General features: G+C 36.3%; 1 protein-coding gene across 1 annotated transcript in view; it reads right to left on the bottom strand.

Moving 5' to 3' along the window:
* PREX2 (phosphatidylinositol-3,4,5-trisphosphate dependent Rac exchange factor 2) overlaps positions 1–25,510 on the bottom strand; it is a 228,740-nt gene that overhangs the window by 144,666 nt on the left and 58,564 nt on the right. Inside the window, exons 2-7 of the mRNA XM_054590233.1 lie at positions 24,870–24,941; positions 23,375–23,497; positions 20,311–20,415; positions 17,325–17,426; positions 13,780–13,941; positions 4,419–4,552 (exon numbers count right to left, since the gene is read on the bottom strand). Coding sequence (XP_054446208.1) covers positions 4,419–4,552; positions 13,780–13,941; positions 17,325–17,426; positions 20,311–20,415; positions 23,375–23,497; positions 24,870–24,941 — 698 coding nt within the window. The remainder of the gene's footprint in view (positions 1–4,418; positions 4,553–13,779; positions 13,942–17,324; positions 17,427–20,310; positions 20,416–23,374; positions 23,498–24,869; positions 24,942–25,510) is intronic.

The following is a 25,510-nucleotide window of genomic DNA, read 5'->3' as shown; positions in this document are numbered from 1 at the left end:
GTTCCCTCTCCCCATCTGCTTTGTAGTTAGATACCTGCCATGGAGGGCAAGCAGGTGTCACAAGGTATCTTCACAGTCCCTGACTTCCCTTTTGGAAAAGTGTGTATATGCCCACTTAACTGTCTAAATGCTCATCAAAACCTATAGTTCTCTGTTCTTTTCTTTCTTCTGAAGGACGGTACCCTGGCTGGCCTGACTGGGCAAAGGGGGGAAGGCAGGACGGTGTGTGTGCTGGTGGTTGTTTTGAAGGGATTTTGAGATTTAAGGGTGACATTTAGCCATTAATCAAACCTGTATAACTTTTGAATAAATAATTCCTTTTCCTTTTCACCAAACCCCCCCCCCAAAAAACAAACAAAACCAAACCTATAGTCCTTCATCAATAGTAAAGAAAACCAACTAAACTGATGAATTCATCTGACTGAGGGTCTGTCAGGCCCAGGCCTTCATGATCTTGCACACTCCTGTTCGTTCTGAAAGCAACCTCTAAATGCCCGTCATTAATAAAACCAAATAAATGCTATAAATCAGGATTCAAGAAAGGTAGCTATAAAAGCTGTCATCCTTGGAGGCCACAATAAAGAATGCAGAGCCCACTAAGATGCCAATAACTGCATATTCTCCCAGGTGGGAAATTGTATCATAGTGTACGGCAAAAAAGAATTTCCTACAAGTTGATACAATACACTTAAAACCGATCATATTTTGAAAAGCCTAATATCCTTGATGATAGTTTTAGTCACGGGCAAATAATCATGGCATGGAATCTATCATCGGGTCCTATTTTCCAAAGTATTAGTTTTCTTTGTGATCCTGCAGTCAACTCTGTACAGGCTTTTTACATTTCTCTTGACCTGCAGATGATAAAAGCCAATGTGAAATCTAGTAAGTGTGTATCAGTGCTATAGCGCTTAGTTCATTTAGACCTTTGGTCCCTCAGAAAATGGCTGTACTGAATTTTAAAGATTAAAAAGTCTATGGTTTGAAAATAATTTTACTCTATATTGTAATATTGTGTACTTGCACATCTTAAGTCTATGATTTCCTTCCTAATTATGTTTGAATGGTCATTAGGATGAGTGGACAGAAATGTTCACAATAACATAAAAGCTGGCAAATAACACTCAAGTGCATGGACAGGAGAACAAATAAATTGTTATTAATTAAATCATATTATATTCAACCAATGGAATACTATGTAGCAGTTAAGATGAATAAACTATTGCTACACACATGGATAAATAGTTTTTAAATCATATTATCCTAAACAAAATATGTTGCATACAACCAAATACACAATGATATTATCTCATATATAAAGCTCATAAACAAGCCAAACTAAGCAGTCATGTTATATGTATCAAGTACGATTTAATACATTATTTTTAAATAATACTAGTTTCCTCTAAGATCTAAGATTAATAGTGTTAGAAATGTGGAGAGCTGGGATGTCTAATTAACACTTTTGTCTTTAATGAATGGAACTCTAAAATAAATGCATCAGATCTCTGGTTCTTGCAATTACAACATCATGGAAGTCTGGAAAAGGTTCAGTTTACTCATGCTTTCTGAAGGAACGTTAGAGCCTACCCTGTATGTGGTAATGGAAATGCAGTACACTAAAATGTGGAAACAGATGGTGGATTAACACTACCATCACTCAGGAAGGGACGGACATACAGGTTTATTTGGTGATTTCCATTTCTAAATGCTAAGTATTTTGTCCATGCTATACATACATTACGGATATTTGCTAAACTGCAAGATTCTAATTTTATAAGACCTTTCTTGTTTAATTTATTTAATTATTAAGGCCCATGAGACCATAAATGATATTATCATTGTATAGTCTATATTTTGCAGAGGGAAGGTATGTATATATAAATAAGAATGGGATCAACTGTAATAAAACAAGATTTCATTCTCAAATGCACGCCTTTAGTAATTTCACCTAGATGGATGTGTTAATTAACTCAATGAGGAAAATCCTTTCACAACATATTATGTATATCAAATCATCATGTTGTATACTCTAAATATTTTACAGTTCTATTTCTCAATTATACCTCAATAAAGCTAGGAAAAAATAATTACACCTAAACAACTTGAATCACATTAGTGTTTAATGAATTACATACAAGTAAAATTAATATCCTCTTCTACATCTTCCTAAATCCTATGTCTATTAATCTCAATCTTGCTACCAAACACAAAGAATTTAGAAGAGCATACTAGAAAAAAAATAAACATTCATTTAAATAAAGTTCATTTTCACACGTGGTAAAGACCAACTTTTTTAAAAAGCTCATTAAGACAAAGATGACAACAATTTAATAATCTTTTGGCTCAAATCCTAACCTGTTTCCTTTTATCAAGGTACATGCTACCACTTCATTGAAACTAACATTTCCCAGATGCAGTTAAGAAGAAGCACGTGAAGGCTCAAAAAATTTCCCAATAAAGTGCAACTTGACTGTTTTGCTTAATCAGCCTGCAAAAATTTTACGCAGAAGTTCAAGAAAACATCCTATCAAACATGTGCCTTCTGAGGAAAGAAAATTATATCTATGCTTTAAAACAAATAATTACATCAATAGCATTAATGCATAACATTATTTAAACTAACAATGGCTAAGCTATATCAAGGACTTGCTTGGATTTCATTCATTCAATCATTTATTCACTTAGTTAACCAATATATCTTGAGTATCTATTACATAAAAGGTCTGCTCCAGTCTCCAGGCAGAGAGTAATGAAAAAACAACAAGACCCTTGTTCTCACGTACCTTACAGCCCCCTCTTAAAAAGGTGGTAGAAAATGAACAAATAAATAATGGAGAAAATACCAGCATGCACTTTGCAGATATTGGTAAGGTAGCTGGGAGGCTACCTTGGATAGGGTGGTCAGGGAAGATATTTCTGAGGAAGTAACACTTCAATGAGATCTAAAAGACATAAAGAACCTGGCCATGCAAAACTCACAGGGAAGAACAACTAGAAAAGAAGAAAAGCCAGTGCAACATGAAAGAAATAGAATTCTTGATTTCTTTGCGGGATGTTAAGTACAGCACAGAAAATATAATCAATAATATTGTAATAACTATGTATGGTGCCGGATGGGTACTGGAAATATCAGGAGGAATACTCTGTGAAGTATATGATTGTCTAATCACTATTCTGTATACCTGAAACTAATACAAAATAATATTGAACGTAAACTGTAACTGAAAAAAATTTAAATTAAAAATTCCCCCACAAATTTATTTATTTCCTCTCCTAAAACTGTTCCTCTCCCGGTTTTCCCTATCCATTAGTTTTCTTGATTCCAAAACATAGGCATTAGCCTTGGCTCCTATATTTTGCTCACTCTCCCACATCCAATCCAGTAGAAAACCTTATTGATTCTGCATTTAAAACAGACAAAAATCTTGCAGCATGTCTTTGTCCACCCTGGGCCACCCCCCGGGTGTCTGCTCCCTGGGTGACAGTGGTAGTTTCCCAACTGGGCCCAACATGCTCGCATTCACTGCTCCGCAATTTGTGCTCTGTGTGTTGTTTGGTTGTTTTTTTTTTTGTTTTTTTTTTTTACAAAGTAAAGATATTTTAAGTGTTTTAAGAAGGACGAAGTGCTCAACTAAGCTAAATAGTGCTGAGAAAATAGGTAAAACCTTATGGAGCAGAAGAGTGACCACTTAGGAAACACGGATGATGGTGGTGACTTTGACTTGAGCAGTTTAGTGGAGCAGAGTGGGAGGCTGACAATCAAGACTGCAATTTTTATAACTGTTAGTGTTGACAAACTACAGGGATGCTCATAGGACAGGTGGCTCAGGTGTAATGAAATAGAATATTATTGCCAGCAAAGAAACTGCAGGTTTTCAGGTCCAAAGACTGAGCTGATCATCCATAAGAGCTTTGAGCACAACAAAAATGGAGACCAAGGAAACACAAGAAAGTGGTACAAAAGCTAAAGCAATCCCTTAATTTGTGTGGGGCGAGGATATATAAAGTGCTCTGTAAAAGGAAATAAACCAAGAAAGCTCCTAGATAGGAAGGACTAATGGCAAGAATTTCACATTTGCTGAGATTCTCAAAGAAAGAGGAGAAAGTGGCTGGGAAGCAGCATTAGGAAGCAAGGAGGACATACCTACTTGTCCTACAGGGTTTGCAGCAGGAGGATTAGGAACAACCACCAAAAAACCTTTCCTCCAGAGGGCTTCTGGGGAGGCAGTGCCATTGAATGACAGTCACATTTCAGTTAGGTGTTAGCAGAAGATGAAAGGACAGTCATAGGACAGGCTGAGCATGTGGAAGTTGACGGATGAGATCCTGAGCTCCCAGGACCGACCACAGAGGAAAAGGTGGGACGTGTTACATGGACAAACAACTTCTAAAGTGTTACCTGTGTATCCTCTTACCTGTGTTTTCTTTTGCAATACACCAAAAGATTATCAAAAAGAAAAAACACCCGTTCTTGAATATTTCCAGAAGAAATTTTCAGTAAGATTCCACACATGAGCATTTCAGTGCAAGTATCAGTAATGTTGGACCCCTAAGTCAGAAAAAAAAAAAGTAGAGATAATGTTTGATCACTTCATAGAAACTTTCATGTGTAATTCTTTCTCTCCTTAAAAATATATCTTTTTTATTTGAAGATACAATGTAAAGACAGAATGAAAATTCAAACAGTACATTTATACACAGAATGTTGGTCTCCTTCCCTTCCAGGCTCCTCATGGTCGGTCTCAGATGATACAACTGCTGTTGAGAGAACTGGGGTCTCTTTCAGCTATTTTACATATGTATGCATACATTAGCATCTATGATATATGTTACCTATGTTCTTTAAAAAGGAAATGAGTTCAAACTGGTTCATAACATTAATGTTCCTTTTTTAAAGATTTTATTTATTTAACCATATAGTCTCACCTATAAGCGGAACCTAACCAACAATACAAAGATGCAAGGAAAATAAGACCAGCAACACTGAAAGGAAAAGAAACCAACAGAGACAAGAGGGAAGGGGGGTAGGGGAAAAGAAAGGGAAGGGGAAAGTCAAGGAACATATAGCAAGGTCTCATGGACAAAACCAAAGGGGAAGGGTTAAGGGAGGGAGGGGGGAGGGGCAAGGGAAAGTGGTGGGGGGAAGGCAGAGACAAATGTATTTGCAAAAAAAAATTTTAAAAAATTGGGTTACAGGAACTAAAAAAAAAAAAAGATTTTATTTATTTATTTTTAGAGAGGGAGAAAGAGGGAGGGAGAGAAACATCAATGTGTGGTTGTCTCTCTCACACCCTGCACTAGGCACCTGGCCCGCAACCCAGGCATGTGACCTGACTGGGAATCGAACCAGCAACCCTTTGGTTCGCAGGCTGGTGCTCAATCCACTGAGCCTCACCAGCCAGAGTATATTAAGGTTCTTCATAGTTCTTTCTTCCTTCTCTCTTTCCCTGATATGGGAAAAGAGCTCCATGGACACATGGAAAAGAATAAGAAACTGTTTAAATTTTTAGCAGGACTCAATGTATAGACCCATCCCTAGGATAAAGAGGAAAAAGAAAAGAAACAAAAGAAAAAAATCTATGTATTTAAAGAGAGCAACCTTCCACAGAGCTTCTCATCAATTAAAAGTTGGCACAGAAACACAGTCATTAAGTAAGCCTTGAGTGTCCATTAAAGTCATGATTTAGTGACAATACTGATTCTTAACAAAAATGCAAACCATTGGAAGTAGGAGCCACAAGAAATAAGGAGCCTGCATCCCTGAATCATACAGAGGAAAACTGCCCACTGAGCAGAACACAGGAGATGGATTGCTGTGTGAACTGAGCCATTGTAAATACTGGAGTCTATTAAAGCTAATGCACTGAGTTGGATTTTTTAAAAAAGGAAATTTTCAGTAAAGATCTCTCTGGAGTGCTTTATCTACAAGAATATTTCAGTTTTAAATGTGTCTTGTCTCTTCAAATCTGGGGATAAATTTCTGGTTCTTTTTAAACTTAATAGTTTAATTTTTATTTTTAATATTTAAAACTCAAAACATTAATTTTAAATTGCATATTTTCACAGTAATTGATATAGTTTTTCTGATCAATTATAAAAATTTAAGTTAAAATGACAACTCATACCCATAGTAAGAAACTTCCTAAACAGAAGTTAGTTAAGACAGTGTTGTTGTGCTAATTTAAGTAAGTATATTACATACAAAAATATTTTAAATTTTAGCTATTTCCCTCTCTCCTTTCATCATAAGGATATATATATGGAGTTCTGTCAGACATTACACTTCATATACTTTGTCATATGATATTTAAGCAAAAACAAAAACTGTCATCAAACATGAATATAAATCCCAATTCCTGTGGCAATGATTTCTTATTTATAGTGCATACCACCCCTACTTTGGGAAAAAAGCTGAGATGGAATAGTACTGAAAATATTAAAAAAAGGAAACATCACATTGATTGCTCCACAGTGAACATAAACGGCATTGTGAAAAGTGGCTTTATTAATAGCAACTCCACAAAAGGTACAAAATACTTTACCTTAGACTATTTCTTATAGTATCCCATAAAGGCCAAGGTAGGAACATAATTTGTTATATTATGAAAGAGTTACTACTACAAATATACTATTTGCATATTTTCCCCTCACTTAAATAATAAAAATCTACACCTCTTTGTAGCAAAAAAAAAAAAATCTTGTAGCTTTATTTTTGAAATATATAAAGGTTATGATATTTTGAAAATTATGTGCATTTTATTCACTTATCGGAGTTTTGGGGGTTAGGGATAAAAAAGTCAAGCTACAAAACTCACAGGAGAAATTGAAATAAAATATGGCTATAAACACTAGATTGCTAGGTAAATGTTGGGAGTACTTAAGTCTCTTATGAAGAGAATGTCAGATGAAGGAACTAGGAAATCATACAAGCCAGGCAGCTCATTGGAAGAGATCAAAGCCTCTAGGACAATGGTTCTCAAATTTTAGAGTGCAGAAGACACACTTGGGCTAGTTAAAACTTTGCTTGGAGCTACCCTCAGAGACTGAAACTCGGTGAATCTGGGGTAGGTCTCAGACCATCCTGCTGGTCCTGATACATGTGCTTTTCCACCAACATTTTAGCAACACTGCTTCAGAGGCTTGATTACCTGAGCTCAGGTGCCTAAGTGTTCAGTACAGTAACCACGCTAACGTGGAGACAAAGGTGAGCACAGGGCTCTGGCAGAGGCAGCCCCTACTCTTTCCCCAAGCCCAGGACGGCAGAGGTGTTATCACATGTTATGCAGCCAGCTCCGCCTCTGGTGTGTTTCATCCACATAGTATATTTCATCATCACTGAATATTCATTTAAACCTGCACAATAGGACTTTACCTAGATAGTATTTTATCTTCATTTTGAACACTGATGTTAATTTTTAAATATAGATATTTTTCACAAACACATATTTAGTCATTGAACAACCATGTATAATAAACACTTATATCTAGATGAACATTAAAGTCAGGTTTTTAACATTTCTACAACATTTCAGTCAATGTGTTAAATATTTTCTCCTGGAATAAATGTCTAGCATCTGGTCTTTCTATTCTGAAAGTATTAGGAAAAAAGAATTTATTGAATTAAATCAGCTTTGTAAACTGTTTCATGGGTCACCATGCATATGTCAGAGGAAGAAGACTCTTGTACTGTGAAAAAACCACAACCATGAAAAATATACTGCCTGTGAAATAATAAGCTACTTGAAGAATGTGCTGATTTATCATGGAGCCAAAACTAACATTTGAGAAGGAAGGTATGAAAGGATTATTTTTAAAAATAAAAGAGCTTTGCATAAATCATTAATTCTGAACTGCCCCAAAGCCATTACATATCATATAATATGTAAATGTGCATATTTAATGGAGATACTTTTAAATAATGTTTTTACTCTCTATGGTTCAGAGCCCTGCTGTCTTTTAGCAATTCCTTAAAATATTACCAAAGTAATGTACTTTTATCCTCTAGAATTAATACACATTTCCTTTTAGGAAGCTAAATTGAGGATGTAAAATCAGAGACTCTTTGTTTGCAATAAATTACATATATAGAATTAAATACAGTAAAATCCCCAACTAGGAAGTTACATGGAGAATTGCAATCCTGGCTGCTCTCATTAGATCAGGAAAGGAAGGCAGACTGAAAGTTCAAGGTAGGACATAACCATAAATGAATCTATGTGACCAGTGGTGGAAAACGTACTCATCGAGGCCCCTCTCATTCCAAAAGCTTCTCCCTTTCTACCCCAAGCCATGCACCTATCTTATTCCTCTTCAGTGCCACCATCCCAACAGTAAAAAGGGGGAAATACACTGAGGGAAGCCCACCTGCATATGATCATGAGACAAGAGAAACAGTACCTGTATTGCAGAAGTACCTTTACAACAACTGCATTTCAAACAAACTGCAGGGTGTTTAATCACAAGGAAGAAAAAACTCCCAAGGTATATTTGTGTATTTGTGAACCATAAACCAGAACAGGATGCTAAAGATTATTACAGAATATCAAAGTAGCAGAATAATGAAATAAATATTGGACTCTAAATAGGACCATGTCGGAATCACTGCCACTAAGCAAAAGAGCCAAGAGTATCCAAAAATAGTAAGAAACCACTAACAGTTAATGCATAACTACAATGTAATTATATCTGCATTTAATGACTATTCAGCCCACTATGTATCAGACACTGTCTTAGACACTGGGGACCCAGAGTTTGAGACATGACCTCTGCTCTCAAGAAACACGTACACTAGTGGAAGAAACAGAAATGTGAGCACAATTAAATGCAGTGTAATCATTGCAAGAATAGAACATTAATAAAATGAGAGTTGGCATAAGTGAGCAGTGATGAGTATCAGGGACAGCTCTGTGTGTTTATTATTATGTAAGCTTATCATTAATTATATAGTTCCTTCCATGTTGTGGTTTCAGGCTTCAATCATTCTCCTGTGATTTTCTTCATTGAATTCATGACGTAAACCATTTAAATATCACCTTCCAATATGGTTGAGGTCAGTCTGAATGGGTAACACGAACAATGACTTTCGTCACACACTGGGACCCAGAGCAGCCCGTTTTGGCACCACTGCTCACCAAGAGCTTCTCTTCTTGTTGTGTGTGCTTCCTGTTACACTGTCCAGCAACACAATAATAACAATTCGGAATCTAAATTGTTAAGTTGAATAATTTTTAATCTAGAATTTGAAATATATAATAGGCTGCCAATTATATGGTCTGTATACATGAAAAACTATTAATGGTCAAAGCACCATTTCAGAATTTAATATAAAAGCACGATAAATTTCATGAATGGACACGTGTTAGGTGCCAAGACATAATTTCAGAAAAAGACAAGAGCCTGAAAAGGCCATCGGAAGCATGTGTAGTTATTTCATGGGTTCTTTTCTAATTTCCAATGTTTCTTAAACATTAAAATCATAATTTATGTAGAACTGTAATAATAAAACAAATCTCAAAAAAAAACTCGATAAAAATACTACAGCTAAACCATATCTGGAATATTTAGAAAGGTAAATCTGCCTTGGCTGGTGTGGCTTGGTGGATGGAGTGCTGGCCTGTAAACCAAAGGGTAGCCAGTTTGATTCCCAGTCAGGGCACATGTCTGGGTTATGGGCCAGGTCCCCAGTGTGGGGCGCACGACAGGCAACCACACTTTGACTTTTCTCTCCTCTTTCTCCTTCCTTTCTCCTCTCTCTAAAAATAAATAAACAAAATCTTTTTAAAAATAGAAGGGTAAATTTCTATTTTGTGTGAACAATTTCTTTTCATTTAAGTTACTTAAGGGTTCACTGCTGATTATTTGCAGGTACAAGGTGGCAAAAATCATTGTAATAGGAAACCATTCACTGATTATCTGACCCATTAACAGCTCTCCCAGCTTAGCACCAGGGGCTATCTCATTTATCTTGTCAACTAAAGGTTGAATGTCAACATCAGAAAAACACAAACTGACTGCAGAGAGGAAACCATAATCTGAGGAAAGATGAGCCATTGAAGGAGGCCTTGAAACTTCCTCCCTCATATATATGGCATCGACAGAAAAAGACCTAACAGAGCTACACCCACCCACAGCAGAAGAAAAGAAGATGGTCAAGAAGGACAAGTAGATGGGTGCTTCATAAAAAAAATAGTTTCAATATCAAAGAAGTTTCTTGAGAAAATTAATGAAGTGTTTGAATATTCTTTAAAAAAACTTTAAAACTATGAAAGTTAAATGTGAAATGAAGAATATCACATTGTTTTATTACATAATTTTGTCCAAAAAAATGTATGCCCTCTCCAAAGGAAAAAAAAAGACTCAGCATTTGATTCAGTCTTTTTGAGATTCAAATTATTAACAGAAAATATAACCTAAATTCTGTTACATATTAGATAAACCAAATTAATATAAATTTTCATTTTACTAAGATAATATCCCAATCAAACTTCCCCCCCTCCCATCAAATTCCACATACTGTGAAATTTTGGTCTCCCTTTTATGTTGACTCACTTTCAATGGCGGTTTTTCCCAAACCACCTATGCTTAAATAACAAGGACTATTTATAAATCAAGTCTGCCTCAAGAAAGGCCAATTGCAGTTACCAAATCACCACAGAAGAGAGACACAAAGAGACAGGCCTCACCATAATCTTTGTCAGACTCACAAAGTAACAAGTCATGAAATAACAAGAGAACATGACGTGGAGTCCGAACACTGGCAGACACAGATTCCAAAACCAACAAGAGATGATTCTAAAATGGTCTTGTGGCATTGTATTTCTCCATGTAACAAGGTAATCAAGAGGTGTCGGATTTCTATTTTCTTCTTACTTTCTAAAACACAATTATTATCTTGCATCTTATTTTTTCCAATATCTTCCTATTTTAATAATTCATCCTCTTATCGTTTATTGTGACTTTTCCCCTGATTTGAAAGATCAATCATATCAAGGACATAAAAGTGAATTACTAAATGGTATAATGTTTAATGATTCTCCTTTGTCAATATTGGTCAGTATCACTCCAAAAATTACAATACTATAGTTACAATACTATCAACCAACCAAAAAGCAGACAGAGACTAAAAACAGTCCTGTTCTACAAAATGAATCAATGACTCTGATTAAACAGTTAATAAACTTAGTTTCCAAGCACATTGATTATTGTTCTACAATTACCTTTAGTACAATATCTTGTGGAAAGTTTGGAATGTTGGATAAGATATAGGCCTGAGATATAATAAATTATATTAATAAAAGGTAGAACTTCAAAATGAGCAACTAAAACAACTACAGATCTTCTGTGGTGTCAGTCACTATGTAAATACTGACAAAAACCTAATTTTTATACTAGGCAAGTTTATCTGAGAGATTTCCACTGTAAAAAGACTTCATTTGATGAATGCAGAAATAAGATCCTAGATAATTAAGTAACTTATTTGAAATAATAATCCCCCTACAGTGGAAATAGGCAAGTTCATGGCATATCTGACTCAGATTCCATTCTAAAGATTCTTAGTTACAGGAGCAAGTGTCATCTCTAAGGTGGTCCTAAAGGTTTACAGGAGTTCGTACAAGGCACTAGAGGAGAAGCTGGTTCCCAAGGTTAGCTCATGATTCTAAGCCTCAAAGCTCTGAAAAAATCTATGTGACGCCAGCATATCTGTACTTGGCCCAGGAGAGCCACTCTAAACAATCTCAAAAGTATCTGTAAACTGAACAAACCCATTAGCAATTCAAAGAAAGCTCTTTAACCAACCTTTCCCACTTCCTCCCAGGTCTGAGATTCATCCTGGATGGCTGTGTCCCTCTGGCCAGGGACCTCTGCAGTCCCATTAGATAGCAACTGCTCCTAATCTTCCCAGGAGGGACCAGGCTGAGTACTCTACCAGTTGCCCCATCCCTCTGAGGTGCTGGACTGAGATGAGGAATCGGGTCCTTAACACAAGTTGTCTGCCGACTGGCTGGGCTGTGCTCCAAGCTTCAGTCTCTCAAAGTCCCGAAACTGCCATATCACTGTTTGGGCTGCGCCCTGTGCAATCATTTTCACATCTCCTCAAGTAGAATTTTGTGTTGCCTCTCTTTTTGGGACCCAAAATTCATTTTATCTCCTGCTGGAACTGAAGTCACAGCTGATTTCCTCCCACCAGTTTCCTTGACATCAGTGCTCTTTTTTCCCTTGCACCCTAGCGTTGTACACCCAGCGAGGTCTGTGAGGTCGAGGTCCCCAGCGTTACAGGTCGCAAATGGCACAGGATGGCCCCCATACATTCTTCCTTGGAGTAACTGGTCTGTACAGTACCAGAAATATCAATACTTTTTAAAGAATCGCTCATTTCTGCAGTAGGTCCGATTTGGGGGATGTGTACGAGGAGGAAACAAAATTATTACAGATCCCATTTCCATAAAGCACTGAACAGGGACTGTGTGTGTGTTGTGGTAAAAGGCCTGGCAGACATCACTGACAAATCCTTCAATTTAAAGCAAGTTCAGTTTTTCTTCCAGTGTTTCAGTGACAACAGGCAGCAAAAGCAAACTTCAGTCCATTTTTCTCACCCCAGCAGGACAACCACTCCCCAGGAAAAGAATTATCATCATGAATCAACTGTAAAACACATGACCATTTTAAATGATTGGAATAAGTAGCACTCTTGCTGAATGGGGGTCACCCTGGACACTTGAAATGGAAGAATATAAATGAGGAGGAAGCTAAGTCAGATCCCAGTAAGCATTTTTAAAAATTCATGGGAAAGAATGGATAAATAGGAGAATTCCCTGAAGTCAAGGTTTGGGATTTCTTTGCAAATCTTAGTGGCTATAATTTTAGATGTAAGTGGAAACCAGTATATTGAAGATAAGAAACCAAGAAGTCATTATAATGCCCTAAAGATAAAAGCTACTTGGATTTGTGTGATATAATATTTGGTAAGAAATACTTTAAAATTTCTTTATACTTTAAAAATGTTATGATATTTGCTTACTTTATAACAACAAAAATTTATCCCAGTCCAAAGCTCATGCTCATCTAAATGAAACAATTGAAAGAGAGAAAATTTTAGTTTGTACTTTATATAGCACTAAAGTAACATAGGGCCCCAACCCATGAAGTAAATGGGATTTAAACTTACCAGAGCTGAATACACATTACAGATTCTGAATACCACCTTTCATTGGCTTTTTTAATAATTTTTAATAATCTTTCTGTAATAAATCACGAACCCATTAAGATTTGTCATCTTGAATGGACCTTAAAAATGTGTCACAGCTACTTCACTCATTTTAGAAATGAAGAAATTCAAATTTAGGGAGATTAAGTCAGCTTACAATGAAATTTATCATTGAACAGCTAATTTATAGTCCGAAAATATTATCACAGTACACATATGGAGCCTTCATCTCCTTCTATACTCTCTCCAGGATTCAGGCTATATACTTATTGACCACAGTTAAGACAGGAAAAAGAACAATCACAAAGCACAAATACTGAAATATCAAATCTTATAACCCATGCGGTATTGACTGGCTGTCTTACAAAGCTTGAGGATAAGCCAATTAACTACTACTTTAAAGATTTTTAAAAAATAAAAATGACAGCACTTTTTAGAAATGCTATTTATAGGCCCCCAGAATTATCTAAGAAAATGACCATTTACGGTTCCATCCAATGCTGATCCATTCTACATATAGCATGAGAAACAGCAAAACTAGTTTAACTCAATCGTTGAAACAGTGACTGTACCTCCCAGCCTTCTATGTGAGACTGCCATTCCTCTAAAACTTCTAACTTCTCCATCTGTCTCTTGGCCTCATTTATGTTGGAACAGACGGCTTTCATGGCTTGGAGGGCTTCCATCACCGCCGCATAGTCACTGTGTTTCCTTGGAGTCCGCTTCAGCAACTCCTGTTTATACACAAAAACAAATCACGCTTTGATCTCCAGCTTTCTGGTACAGCAGGTTCAGACTGACCAGGAAATGAAAACTGCAAAGATCGTGAGTGCCACTTTCAGAAGTGACTCCACTAAGATTAAGATCAAAAACAAAAGATTGAATCAATTTATGTGTTATTACTCTGATAAACATTTTTATAGTCACTTTAATTTTTCCTGAGAAATTATTTTGTTCTTAACAACTAAATTAGATTTCTCTTTTCAAATTGTCAACTCTTTCACCTACAGTATATACTTTTTTTTATGTTTGACTTTTGCTCCAGGAGAAGTACATCTTTATATGTTAATTTCATTTTCCTACCATCTTTAATGGAATAGTAAATCTTTAAATGAATATGTGCCATCATTTCAAAAATAATTTAAGTGCCTTATTTTCTAATTATTTTTAAGAAACTATAAACACATGCCATAAATAAAGTAAAGCTTTTACTTTATTCTAGAATGTCTTATACTCTAGCAAAATAAATAATTTATAAATTCCACAATACTCCATCATTAAAATAACAATTTTTACTTTTTTCTTTAATAACTCAGGTTCATTCTCTATGAATAAACTGTCATACACCCTTCAACAGCTTTATTTTTGGTTTTTGTTTTGGGACAGGGATTTTTGTCTTTTTATTCATGGTTTTCTTCCATTCAGGACATCAGAACTACAGTGATCTTTAATCTTTTAAATATATTAAAAGGTCTTGTTAGTTGTTTAGAAGCACAAAATTAAACATTTTCACCCACTGTCTAGACAGTTGTGACCACATTGCTTTTTAATTAGTCATTTGTCTCCTTACTACAGTCGCCATCACCATGCAACTAACACAATTACGGAAATCCCGAGGCAAGTCTTTGTAAGAATTTCCTTAATTCTTAACATACAGTGGGAAAATATGCAGCTGCTATATTCTCTTGAGCTCTGTTATTTTTCACTAATTTGCCATAAACTTTGACCCTGCACTCAAGTGTTCAGACTCTGTTCTTCAGAGCAAGCACCAAACAAACACACATTAACATCACTCCCGAGACATGGTCTAAAAAGTTTTGCTGAATCACAAGTACATAAGGAGATATGCAACCTTTTCCAGAAATCCTGAAGAGTAGAAATATTTGTAAATCATGTGAAGAGGTCAAGTCAGTTTGCAGGATATGAGAATTGAGGCCCTGTGGAACTGTGCCCAATAGTGCGGAGTCTAGACATGAATTTAAATCATGTGAAAAAATGAGAAAAATGACTAGTACAATCTTCTCTCAATTACCTGCTATACACCCTGTTCTAATAGGTCAACCCAATAATTTCAAACTCCACAAATAAGACCAACATATCTTTTCTTTAACACACAGCCTAATCTCATGTTTTTCTCTGAGTAAATAAAGCCATCCAAAATCAAAGAGAACACTGGCACAATTTTTCAGATGCTACTACCAGAGAGAAAAATATCAGCACCAACCTATTACTACACAAGTAAACATTTCTTCATGTTTCTTTGTGAACATAATCTTCCCCACAAATGGGAAAAGATGTCATCTCTCCACCGCTTAAAGGTGCTCTGAAATAGCCTCTTTCTTCCTAAGGAAGGATTTGTCCGTGATTCTAGCATTTGAAATGCCAGCTCAAGCACCTAAGGGCATCCTAATCCACAAATGAGTGATTTAGAACAATGACTTGACATAATGCACTTTTCTTAATATCACTATGCCTTCTGATTTTTAAAATAAACAAATCCCTGGGACTCCAAAATTGGGGCCAGGAGTAACTGCAGTGATGAGTACATGTGCAAATCTGAGTCACCAGGTTAGAGGTCCAAAGGGACTCTCCCAAAGACAATGTCACATCTACCCTCTTGACTGTGTCAAAGCTCTGCAGAACTTGAGATCCCTGAGTTAGCTTCTCTCTATGGCTTTCCCAAGCAACTTGAGTTGTTTTATTCAATAAGAAGAGATCTTTTTCAATGAAATTTCCCACAGAAACCCATTTATGCAGCTGACAAAAGTCATAGTAAAAGGTATATTTTAAGTTCAAATTCATAATATTTATTTCTCACAAAGTAAATAAATAAGAATCTCAGATATATGTCCATAGCATTTTTGAGTATTTTTAAATTTGGATACCAAGTAGTAATTAATACGTTAAAATAAATCAGAATCATATATGTATGAATAATAATGGCTAACATTTATGGAGTATACACTATGCTAAATGGTTTATGTTAATGGTTCAATCATTACATAATAATGTATATATGCATATATATGTGAAAATACACAGATACACATATACATACATATACACATTCTTGTAGATACATGCTATAATTTCTTCTTCACCATTATTATCATCATTATCCCTTCTGACCCACAAATGAAAACCCAAGGCTTTAGGAGATTAGGTTATATGCTCAGTCATACATCTGTAAGCAGAACACTTTCTCAGTTCTCAGAAGTCATGTGTTCAACCACCGCACCAAATTGTCTCTCCTGAGGTAACAGTTCCAAAAACACTGTTTCCAGAATTACCGTTCTAATCTACTCATAGGCCCTTGCAGTATAAGCAGTAAACAGTGCTTTACAACATGTTTTTCATAATAGAAATTTTGGTCATTATAATGAGGTAATGTCCCTACAATCATTAATAAAACATTTCCTATCTTCCAGAGGCAATGTTTTCTTGACCCTGTCGTTCTATGCTCATCATTTACTGTCCCATGTGACCACCACCATTCCCTGTAATAATGATTTAAAACCAGGCTCTGAAATCATGTAACTTTGACTTTCACTTCATTAGCATCAAGATGGCTCTGAATTATGTTACTTTGACCTTTACTTCATTAACACCAATATTCAAGTAAATCAAAAAATATACCAGCAGAGAATTTACTTGAGATAAGGAAGATAAAGTGCTATATAAACTGGTCATAATGTACTTAATGAGATCTATCTTGAAAATAACACACTTACTCTAAATGAAACTCAAGTATGTTTTCTACAAAGAACCCTTTCTGTTCTTCTTAAAAGATTTGTTTCCTACGCCATCTATAAATTAGTGACAAAACAGCCATTTTTATTTGCATTTATTAGTGTGACATTGGTTAATAAAATTATATAGGTTTCAGGTGTACAGTCTTATGATGCATAATCTGTATATTGTATTGTGTGATTACCACCGCAAATCAAGTCTTTTTCTATCACCATTTATCTGCCCTTTACCTTCTTATACCTTCCTCTACTGCAATGACTATGAATGCCTTTTCTTTAAAATATCAGTTTAAAAGAAAAATTTTTTAAAAGGTTATAAGCAAAATATACAGGTAAAAGGAAAATGCTACAATAAACACATGAATTACCTTCAAAAGAAGAGGGTACTTGCATATCCTTTGTATTGGTGTCACTAAGTATCCTTCCAGGGGGACATCTGTGTTCTTCCGTCCCCCAAGCAGCATGCAGTTCTGGGGTGAAAACAGACATAATTAATTACACTTTTTAAACCTGAAGCTGTAAAACTTTCTTCTATCATAAAATTTTCTTTTGAAAAGTTGTGAAAGCATGTCTCTATATAGCTTCTTCCTCTGAGCAGATCACATTCAGTCACGCGTAACATTTACAGGAGAGACAGAGAAATACTTTTGCCTTTCATATTAGTTATAGAAGCCAATATGTGTTTTTGGATCTGTATCTTGAAAATTAATTCATATATATTCTCCTGAGTATGAAGGCTAAGGAAAAATAAAGAAACAGATAAAGATGGAGAAATAGATAAACGGATGACTGGATGGGTAAAGGGGGGGAGGAGGGGTAGATGGAATACACGGACAGAACAGGTAGAATGGTGGGGTAGGTTGCTGGGTGGGTGGGTGGATGGACGGATGGATGGGTGGGTGGATGGGTGGATGGATTGACGGATGGGTAAATAATAGACAGATGCATAGATGCATCCTCCTTATAAAAGGAGGTAGTGTTGTTTTGTAGAAGAACAGGCCTAACGACAGCCGGTTCCATGTATGCTCTGCCATTGACTAGTGATGTAACTTGACTGAGGATATGGTACAGTTTTTATTTTCTCCTCAAAGCAATAGCAGAAGCCAGAGTATCATTATTTGGGGCCAGTTTCCCAAGCCCCAATTTCCATGTTACAACACAGAGAAGACCAGGTGACACATGCACATGAACAATAGGAGAGGAGACCTGATATTAGGGAACATGGATCTTCTATAAAGACAGCATGCATGCCTACCCATTTCAGAAAAGGAAAACAATGTATCTCTGAGGCTGTCTGTGATATAAACATTATTTAAAAGATAGGTTGAACAAAGGCAGTCAGTTACTCTGGACAGAAAGTGTTCAGAAACATGACACCCATGGAGAATTGCCTCCCAAGACAAACTTGTAAATAAACAATGGATCAAAGAAATTATAAAGGAAACTAGACATTTTTAAAAACTGAATGAAAATGAAAACACATGTCAAAATGTATGGAATGCAATTAAAGCGACATATAAGGCAAAACTCAAAGTTTTAAATACTTATAATTAGAAAAGATAAAAAGATCTTAAAGACTCTCAACAAACCATGAATATAACCGAACTTCCTCAACCCCACCCAATAAAGAACATCTACAAAAAAACCTATAGAAAACATCATGCTTAATGATGAAAAACTGAATGATATCCCCCAAAGATGAGAAACAAGGCAGGAGTGTCTGTTCTTACCATTTCTATGCAAGAAAAAAAAAGAAGACATCCACCTTGAAGAGGAGGAAGTAAAATTGTCTTTATTCCCAAATGACATGATCTTATATGTAAAATATCCTAAAGATTCCTCAAAATCTTCTAGAATTAATACATGAATTTAAATCATAGCATAGAAGAATTTAGAATATACAAGATAAAAGAATATACAAAAGTCAATAAAGTTCTATATTCTAGCAATGAATAATCCAAAAAATGAAATTAAGATAATTCCTATCACAATACCATCAAAGAGTAATGTACTTAGAAATACATTTATCAAAATAAGTATAAGATGAATACAGATATCTTAAATATGACAACAAAAGAACAGCCATAATGGAAAAAATTTAATAAATTAGACTTCAACAAAATTTAAGACATTTGATCTTCAAAAGACAATATTTTAAAATGAACAGACAAACCAACTGGGAGGAAATATTTGCAAATTATGTCTGAAATAGGAACTATATCCAAAACAAAGTTACAGCTCAATATAAGATAAACACTGCGATTTAAAATGGGCAAAAGATATGAAAAAACATTTCACCGAAGAGAATATATGAATGGCTAATAAACATATGAAATCATGCTTAATATTATTGGTTGTTAGAGAAATGCAAACAAAAATCACCTTGAGATACAACTACACGCCCACTGGCATGGCTCTAATTGGGACTTATAATACCATGTGTTGGCAAAGATAGGGAGACACTGTGGTCCTCATACCCTGCTTGTGGGTATGGCACGGTGACCTGGATAGTTTCTTAAAAAGTTAAACATAAACATACTACATAACCCAGCAATTCACCTCTTAGTATCTGCTGAAGAGAATGAAAATACATGTCCAAACAAAGATTTGTACAATATGTAAGTATTCATAAAAGCATTATTTATAATAGCCCAAATTGGACATTTCCTGACTTTTCTACACTAACAGATCTCTTTCTCTGAAATGAGCTTTCACATGTAGTATCATTAAGGTCCACCATCATCATAGTCACCTGTGGACCCAATGTTCATAACTGGCAACGCATAAATAAAAATGGTATAGCCATCCAATGGAATAGTAGTCAGCAATAAATATGAATGGAATATAGACACATACTATAACAAGGATGAACCTCAAAAACCTTTCTCAGTAAAAGAAGCCAGGCATTAAAAAGTTTACATTGTGTGACTTCATTGATATAAAACCTTCAGAAAAGACAAATCTACAGAGACAGAAAGCAAATCAATGACTGTCTGGAGCTGATGGTGGGAGTGGAGATGGGCTATAAACAGGCATGAAGGACCTTTGGGGGTAATGAAAAAAGTCTAAAACTTGATTATGGGGATGGTTATTCCACTCCGCACATTTGCTCACTAGGAACCTATGGGATTCACAAACAATATGGTTCAACCCGGAGAAGGCGTTACCAGTGTGTCCCCACGTGCTGGCCCCTCCCAGCTCTCACTTCCTACATTTATCAAAGGACTCCAGCTTCTTAGACTAGATACGTTAGACAAGCTGTCCACAGTTTCTACACCACGCTGATGCTATTCCTCAGCGCTTGGTGAGCCTATCAACAAATAGCAGCGTAGGCTAACACATGAATATTCTTACCAAAAGAAATGTCCGGATGGTTCTAATTTTGTTAAGTTCAAGAAGCAATTTTTGTGCCTTCTCATGGTTACTGCAATATTCATCATAGATACGGAACTTGTCTTTCTGCAAATTCAAGTAAGAGTGAGTTAGTCATTTTATTAGCCATTTTGAAATATTAACCTGTGTGATGTTTATGAACCAACTGTTTTAAGTGTTAACTATATTTTAAGAGCTATACTGTATGTATGTATAAATGCATTTCTTTTCCCTGATCCACAAATAATAGCCTTGGAAAGAAGCTACACACATTAACTATAATCCAATATGATGTGTGCAGTAATAAGTAAATGAACAAAGTAGAAGTGACTTTCAGAAAAGAAAGTCCTTAGCTTTGCTGAGAGCATTCAGATACAGTTTTAAATGGGACATAACATCAGAGCAAGGTCGAGAGTGGGATCCATGATTCCTAGGCAGGGAGAAGGCAGAAAATATTTTAGGTAAAGGGAAATGTGTATGCCGGTCTATACACAACTCCAGAAACACAGTGCTCTGCAGTTCACAGGCACCGAGCTGGGCCATGTGTTTAAGGCAAACACTAACAAACAGGAGATTAAACAGCAACAAGTGAATAAGGTAAGGAAGTCACTACATGTGTGGGGTCATTTCAGAAAGATATAGTGTTAGTATATAAAAATAAGAAAATGATAGCTACATTTAAATAGCTGTCATATTGTAAGGACTTTACAACTTTATATAACTCCAAAATACAAAACTGAGAACAACAATACGTGGAAACTGCAAAGGAGTGATGGAGAGTGATTGGCAGATTCAGGATTAACATAAAGATTTTCTAACAATTAGAGCTGTCTCTAAAAGTGATCAAGTAAAAACAAAATAAACAATTTCCACAGACACTGTAGACTGGATACTTTCAAAACAGGAGGAATTTCACTATGGTGATCTTTTCTTTTAAGATTTTATTTATTTATTTTTAGAGAGGAGAAGGGAGGGAGAAGGAGAGGGAGAGAAACTCAATGTGCAAGAGATACATTGATCAGTTTCCTCTCACACACCCCCAGCTGGGGACCTGGCCCACAACCCAGGCATGTGCCCTGACTGGGAATCCAACCAGCGACCTTTTGGTTTGCAAGCCGCCACTCAGTCCACTGAGCCACACCAGCCAGGGCATCGCCATCATGATTTTTAAGTTTTCCTCCATCTGTGAGATTTTCTCTAAATGGCTATGATCAATATCTATCAGAGCAATACCAATCAAAGAGGAAGGCAGAAAATGTATTGGTCAAATATTAGAACAGAACTGTGTCCCCTGAAATTTTAAAGACATGAATTTAGAGACATGGAGTGCTATGTTATATGGTCAGTAGGAAATGTACTGAATTACTTATTTTAAGAGATGGTATGAACCACAATAAAATGAACTTAAGAAATAGTTTAGCTAAATTCATGGATGACAGATTGATAGTGTGTTACAGAGGAAATGGATGTCAGGGGGGAAGATTCCCAAGTGCAGCCCTGAACTGTGACGGCAACCACTCCAGCTGGCAGAACACTAGAATTCTCTCCTGAAAGCGAGCAGTCTGGGTTAAGCGGACGCACACATTCCTGGCTCCCAGATGTACCCAAGGAAAGCACAGGTCATCTGCCTCCACCCAAGGAGCCTCTCCTTTTAATATATTATCTTTATGAAATATTTTCTCATTACAAAAATAACATATACAGAGGCTGCTCACTGCATATAGAGATATAGATTTAGAAACTGGCCCTGGCTGGTGTGGCTCATGGATTGAGTGCTGGCCTGAAAACCAAACGGTTGTGGGTTTGATTCCCCACCAGGGCACATGTCTGGGTTGTGGGCCAGGTCCCCAGCAGGGGGCACAGGAGAGGCAACCACACATTGATGTTTCTCTCCCTCTCCCTCCTTTCTTCTCTTTAAAAATAAATAAAATCTTTAAAAAAAAAATGAACCACATGGAGTCAGTTACATTTATATAAGACTAAACACAAAATAAAAATTGATTTTGATGACAAAATACTCTTACATATATTTAATAAAACATTAATTAGATAGCATATTTTAATCCTCACCCAAGAACATGCTTATTGATTTTAGAGAGAAGGGAAAAGAATGAGAGAGGAAGAGAAACATCGATGTGAGAGAGAAACATCAATCAGTTGCCTCTCCCATGTGCCTCAACTGGGGACTGAACCGCAACCTAGATATGTCCTCTGACCAAGAATCGAACCTGTGACCCTTCTTGATTAATTGGACAATGCTCCAACCAAGTGAGTCACACTGGCCAGGGCTATCACATTTTTGATAAATATGGATTCAAATTATTATTCTGAAAATTAGCATCAGTGGAATGGTATAAATAGCACTTTTCTAGATAATTATTTTTTAGTTCTGTAAACAACATTCACCAGACAGGTGGCTTTTCACTTTGCAAATCAATTGCATAATTTTTTTCATCTATTGGGTACACAGGGATAAAAATGACCATGCAAGCAAGAGGTATAATGTGAAGTAGATAAGTACTGACTTATTCTTCTGCACGGCTCAGCACACCCTTCTGAGAAACCATCCTTGAGGGAATTCAGACACAGACATATATGAGCCTATGGTGACCGGATTTGCTCACCTCCAGGTTTGTCACCAATTGATTAACAAGGTTTTGACTAATTAGAGATTCCTCATGCCATTAAAAAAATAAGAATTTTCTGCCCCAAAAGAGAAATGCTCTATGTTTGAGAGAAACATAAAAATCCATTCATTATGAGCAGCCTGAATATTCATTAGAATTCAAAGCTACAGAGGATGCGAAGAACTAACTTGTTGGGAAAAAGAAAAGGCTGTTTATTCTTTGCTGAATAAAATGGATGATGTGAGGCACTCTCCCCTTTTCTGGGTCCAAGTGAAAGATTTCATTGGCCTTAAAAGACCCCAAACTTTTGGTGTCAGATTTAACCTCTAATTCTGAATTCCCACATCCCACTAGGCCAAAAGCTAAACCCTCAAATGCAGGCGGAAAGAGCTTTTAAAATAAACAGAAATGTATCCTACAAAGTGAAGAAAGCAGGTTCCCACTTCTTGCTGAGCACTAGGTTCAGGATGTAAGCATTCTTCCACAACTTTTAAGAATTCCTTATGTACTGCAAGGATATCTTCAATGTTTGAGAACAGTATCTGTAAACAAATGAATGTGTAAGTAAGTGCAAGAGTGAAGCAATTAAGAAAAGAAATTTATGCAAGTATAGCGAGCTATCCCACATCCATCCCTTCCTCCCCCCCAGTGGGCAGAGTACCAATTTTGTCTGGACATCCTCTCTACTCCCACACAGCTTTGGGAACCAGGACCTATTCTTGGCTCTCAAGAAAGCCTGAGTGATTGAATCCAAGCATGGTGGTCCCACCCCATTAACAAGAATGGGCTGCAGGTAAAACTGGGCAGGCATATTGGTTGGTAAAGTTTTTGATCCTAAGAACAGGAACCCTGGAATGGACAGCATTTTTCACCTCTGGAAATGTGCTTTGTTTGGACAGTTCCTGGGTCATTTTGCAGTTGTGGGAAGAGCCAGTCCAGGGACAGAGCTGATAAACTGAATAGAAGAGGGAAGAGCTAGAGAGAAACTGGCAATCTTATTAACCTCCCTAAGACACCAGTCCTGAACCTATTCTGTCTGGAGCTCCTAATATGAGAGCCAAAGTATCTTCAAGTCAATTTGAGTAATAGGCATCTTTTGCAACCAAAAGCATGTAAACTAAATGGTAGGAAAATTTAAAAGTTAGTATTTAACTTACAGGGAAATAAAGTAAGGAGAGCCCATAAATTCCTTGGAAATGTTTTATTTTCAGTGAAGTAAAATAGCAGATCATCATCAAAAATAAGTATTAATGATGATTTATGCAACCTAAATGAGTAAAACTGACTAAAGCAAAATTCATTTTCATTTACTATCCCCCTTTTCCCCAGAGCTCTTCAAAATCACCCTTCCCTGCAGTTTAAAAAGAAATGCTTATACATTTGTTTCTGAGTTGCAGATATTATGCAGACTTTCTTTTCTGCACCTACGGACCATCCAAATCATTGGTTCTTTAGTGATGAGAGACTGGAAGCTGCACGTGCTCCTGTCCTAGCTTTCTGGGCCACCCCTAGCCATTGCCTTACACATAGCTCAGTTCCCTCACACATAGCTCACAGACGTTAAGGGTCTTGGTCTTTGGTTTATTTTTCTTTCTCTTTTCAAACTTTCTGAAGGCATTGGCAAAAAATAAATTCTCTACTGTCTTTTTTTCACTAGTAAATTATCTTTATTTTATGATTTCAGTTTTTCATTTTTTTTTTTCCTTTTCAAATACATTTGTCTTTTCTATGTCTTCTAGTCTATCCTCTTAATCCCCATTGCTTTTTCCAAACTCTGGTTTTTCTTTTTCTAATTTTCACCCACACAAGTGAATGGCACAAGAACTTATACTGGGACTGCAGAAACATCCTACAGATGAAACTTTATCTAGGGAAAACTTGTGTTTGGGCTGATGGCCGACTGTGCCTCCTCACCTTCACTGTTTCCTCTGTGACATTTTTGTCAACTTTTGATGCTGCCCACTGATTCATCCGGTGTAAGAATGCCTGCATGGAACAAGAAAAGATGTTATAAAGATTGCATTAGGTTAATAAAATAACTATGTTGATCCAACTTAAATTAAATTTTTTTTACAAGGAACCAAAGTTTAAAAATCCAATAATTGTCAAATATAATAGTTTTACTGTAAAAGTGGGACTCCTTATGCACTGCTGCTCCTACCTGGGAATTATATTTCCATTATAGTTTTGGGTCAGGGCCACAAGGGATCATGTATATGAATTAAATTTATCCATTGGAGACCCAAAGTTCTGGGGCAAACATTTGGAGTCAGCTGTTTCCTAAACTTCTAAGTCTTGTGAAGCACAAAAGACCAAAGTCCAATTAAAAATAAATGGCATTGCTAAGGAAAAACAAAAGGACCAGAAATGCTGAATTACCCTCTTTAGAACAGAGAGAGATTGAGAGAGGGAGGGAGAGGAAGAAAAGTGGCTCCTCAAGAAGAAATGGAAGGCTATCCCTTCCCTTTGTCTACCTTCTCCCCCAAGTTTTAGGAAGCCAGAATTTATACTGCTGAGATCAGCTCAGGGTTCTGTGTAGCTCTATGGTAGACAAG

This window comes from Pteronotus mesoamericanus, unplaced genomic scaffold (assembly GCF_021234165.1).
Source record: "Pteronotus mesoamericanus isolate MK-2021 breed Mesoamerican mustached bat unplaced genomic scaffold, CSHL_Meso_final scaffold_174, whole genome shotgun sequence".
NCBI classification, from domain to species: Eukaryota; Metazoa; Chordata; class Mammalia; order Chiroptera; family Mormoopidae; genus Pteronotus; species Pteronotus mesoamericanus.
The sequence above is the reverse complement of the archived record's forward strand: the minus strand, read 5'-3'. Positions and strand labels throughout refer to the sequence as shown.